Raw genomic sequence first — 2487 nt, 5'->3', positions numbered from 1 at the left:
TACATTTTTTATATTTTCAGTGTGTGTTTAGTGTTTAATGTGTGTTTTCTTAAGGCGTGTTTTTGCACTGGAAAAAGGAGTGGCTCTTAATTTCATTGTACTGCGTATAATGACAATAAAGGCATTCTGATTCTGAAGCCATTTCCTTACGTGCACAAGATGTAATTATACAACGTATCCAGCAGATGGCGCATGCAGACTACTTCCAAGTCATGGTCGTTCACTTTAACTTTTACTTTCAGCGCAGCCACAGCAGGGAGCAACACTGTGTAGCGTATTTTACTGAACAGAGCGTGGTAAGTTTATTTTAACTGATCTGTAAAATAAATCAACAATAATAAATTCTCTTCAGTCCTCCAACCTGCTTGTCATTATCTACGTACCTTTCAAATTGGCAAGCTAACGTTTAGATAACCTAGCATAGGCTATTGCCTTATAAAACTTTACATGACTGATTGTTGAAACAATAAACAGGAAGGACGTTTATTTGTTTAATTTATATTTTTGTAACACATTTGATAACTTTATGGTGAATAGTGGAGGATAGAAAATGTGAACGCACGTTAGGAAGACTGGTAGCTAAGCAGCTGTTTACTTAGATTCTTGGGGGTGGACAAAGCTAAAAACATTAATCCTATATATTGATTATCAACATTAACCTGGGCCTCCTAATATCGGTATTGGCGATAGCCAAAATTTCCATATCGGTCAAACTCTAGTCTGTTGGACTGCTTTTAGCTACAGTTTTGCTTGTTTAGCTTTAGCATAAATTTAGCTAGTTTTTCCAAATTTACCTTTGGCATCTATTTAGCTACTGTCTTGTTTGTTTAGTATTATTATCTGTTTAGCTAATTACAACTACAGTTGTAATAGGTAGATTTATTTGCTACAGTTTCACTGACCTGAGTGTTGCTTTTTTTTTGGTGTATAACGACTTGTAAAAATGTATTACAGGTTGACTCGTCAATGTCAAACCAGCTAAAGTGTCCCGAGTGACAGAAGTTCAGGGATGGGGTTGACTGGTCTTGGTATACTTCAGTAGGGCTGAAGTATTACACGGCATAAACTTCCTGCCTTTTTCTCATGACGCCAACAAGAGTTGAGTGGATGAGGAAATGAGTGTGTGTTTGTGTGTGGGGGGGGATATTGTTGCCAACTTACCACTTTCTGTTTCTGCTTTCCTGTAGGAGGAGGGGGGAGAGAAGACAGTGAGAGTGTCGTCAGTAGCTGCAGCTACAGAAGAAATAAAATAATAATAATTCTGGACTCTACATCAAAGGAAACCTATCAAAAACAACGGATATAATGCAAATGCATCTATAGTCCTAGGGTATATTCACAAAGCCACATGAGAGCAGTTCAGAGTGGGGGGTCATAGTCTTGTCGTTGGGTTCACTCTGTGGTTAGCCCCAGTCTCAGAGCGCCTGCAGTCCTCAACTGGAGGAAGAGGAGGATCATGGGAAAAAGTACCACCAACTCTATGCAGTAAACTTAAGCTCTACGTGGAGACACGGGAAGGCTTTAGAGTCTTGTTCTGTCTAACAGTGCTGTGGTTCAGGACATTTGGGTTTGGATCGGGCGGATTATTAACGGACCCCCCCTCCCCCTGCTCCAAAGTCTCACCTGCTGAGGAAATGAGTGGTCGGATAGAGGCAGAGACCTCATCCTCCACACTGGAAGAGGAGTTTCCTCCAGACTTACTGGAAAAGACAAGAGGAGATAAAAAAGACAGAGAAAACACGGTGGTATTAATGCAGAAAACCACTAAAGTAAACTAATGATTTACCGTGGCTCGTTACGGTTTTATCACCACAAGGGTAAAGTATTTAATTCCCAGAAAAAACACCTGAACCACACGTTTTAAATCTGAGCAGCAGGAGATGTTTATAAGTTAAATACTCGTTAAAATATTAACCTGCCATGATTTATTTGTATCTTTACAATTAAAGCATTAAAACTAATGGGAAGAATGCAGCGTGTATCCTTTTTTAAGTTAGTTAATTATTTGACTTTTATCTAAAACAATTGCCTTGCCTTGACCTGACTTGGACAGAATGGTGGCAAAAGAAACAAAAATGTAATCAATGAATTACAGAGTTGATTGATTAAAGGATCTAAACTACTTGCACACATTAGCCTTAATATGTTATTATTTCTCTATTCTACTGAAAGTTCTTTGTGACATGCAAAAACTAATTACCGGTACTTAAGTATATATGTATATTAAAATTTTCACCTAGGGATGTCACCATAACTTTACAGGTGCAATGCATTCTGGGGCAATGACGTACTTCAGTTGTAATGGAGACTAAAACACAAGGAGTTATAAAAAGTTATAACATGACAATAGAGTTATATTTTGTATTATTCCTTTAGCGCTAACAACACAAACATTAGCTCTAGAGCTAATTTCATATATATTTCATCTGGAGCTAACACTTATGTATTAGCTATGAAGCTAACAACATATGTATTAGCTATGAAGCT

The 2487-nt window shown here is 37.8% G+C and overlaps 1 protein-coding gene across 1 annotated transcript in view; it reads right to left on the bottom strand.

Moving 5' to 3' along the window:
* LOC119428723 (voltage-dependent L-type calcium channel subunit beta-4) overlaps window positions 1-2487 on the bottom strand; it is a 17781-nt gene that overhangs the window by 6810 nt on the left and 8484 nt on the right. The window contains exons 5-6 of the mRNA XM_037696395.1: window positions 1624-1700; window positions 1162-1181 (exon numbers count right to left, since the gene is read on the bottom strand). Coding sequence (XP_037552323.1) covers window positions 1162-1181; window positions 1624-1700 — 97 coding nt within the window. The remainder of the gene's footprint in view (window positions 1-1161; window positions 1182-1623; window positions 1701-2487) is intronic.

This window comes from Nematolebias whitei, chromosome 23, assembly GCF_014905685.2.
Source record: "Nematolebias whitei isolate Nwh7 chromosome 23, NemWhi1, whole genome shotgun sequence".
Classification (NCBI taxonomy): Eukaryota; Metazoa; Chordata; class Actinopteri; order Cyprinodontiformes; family Rivulidae; genus Nematolebias; species Nematolebias whitei.
The sequence above is the reverse complement of the archived record's forward strand: the minus strand, read 5'-3'. Positions and strand labels throughout refer to the sequence as shown.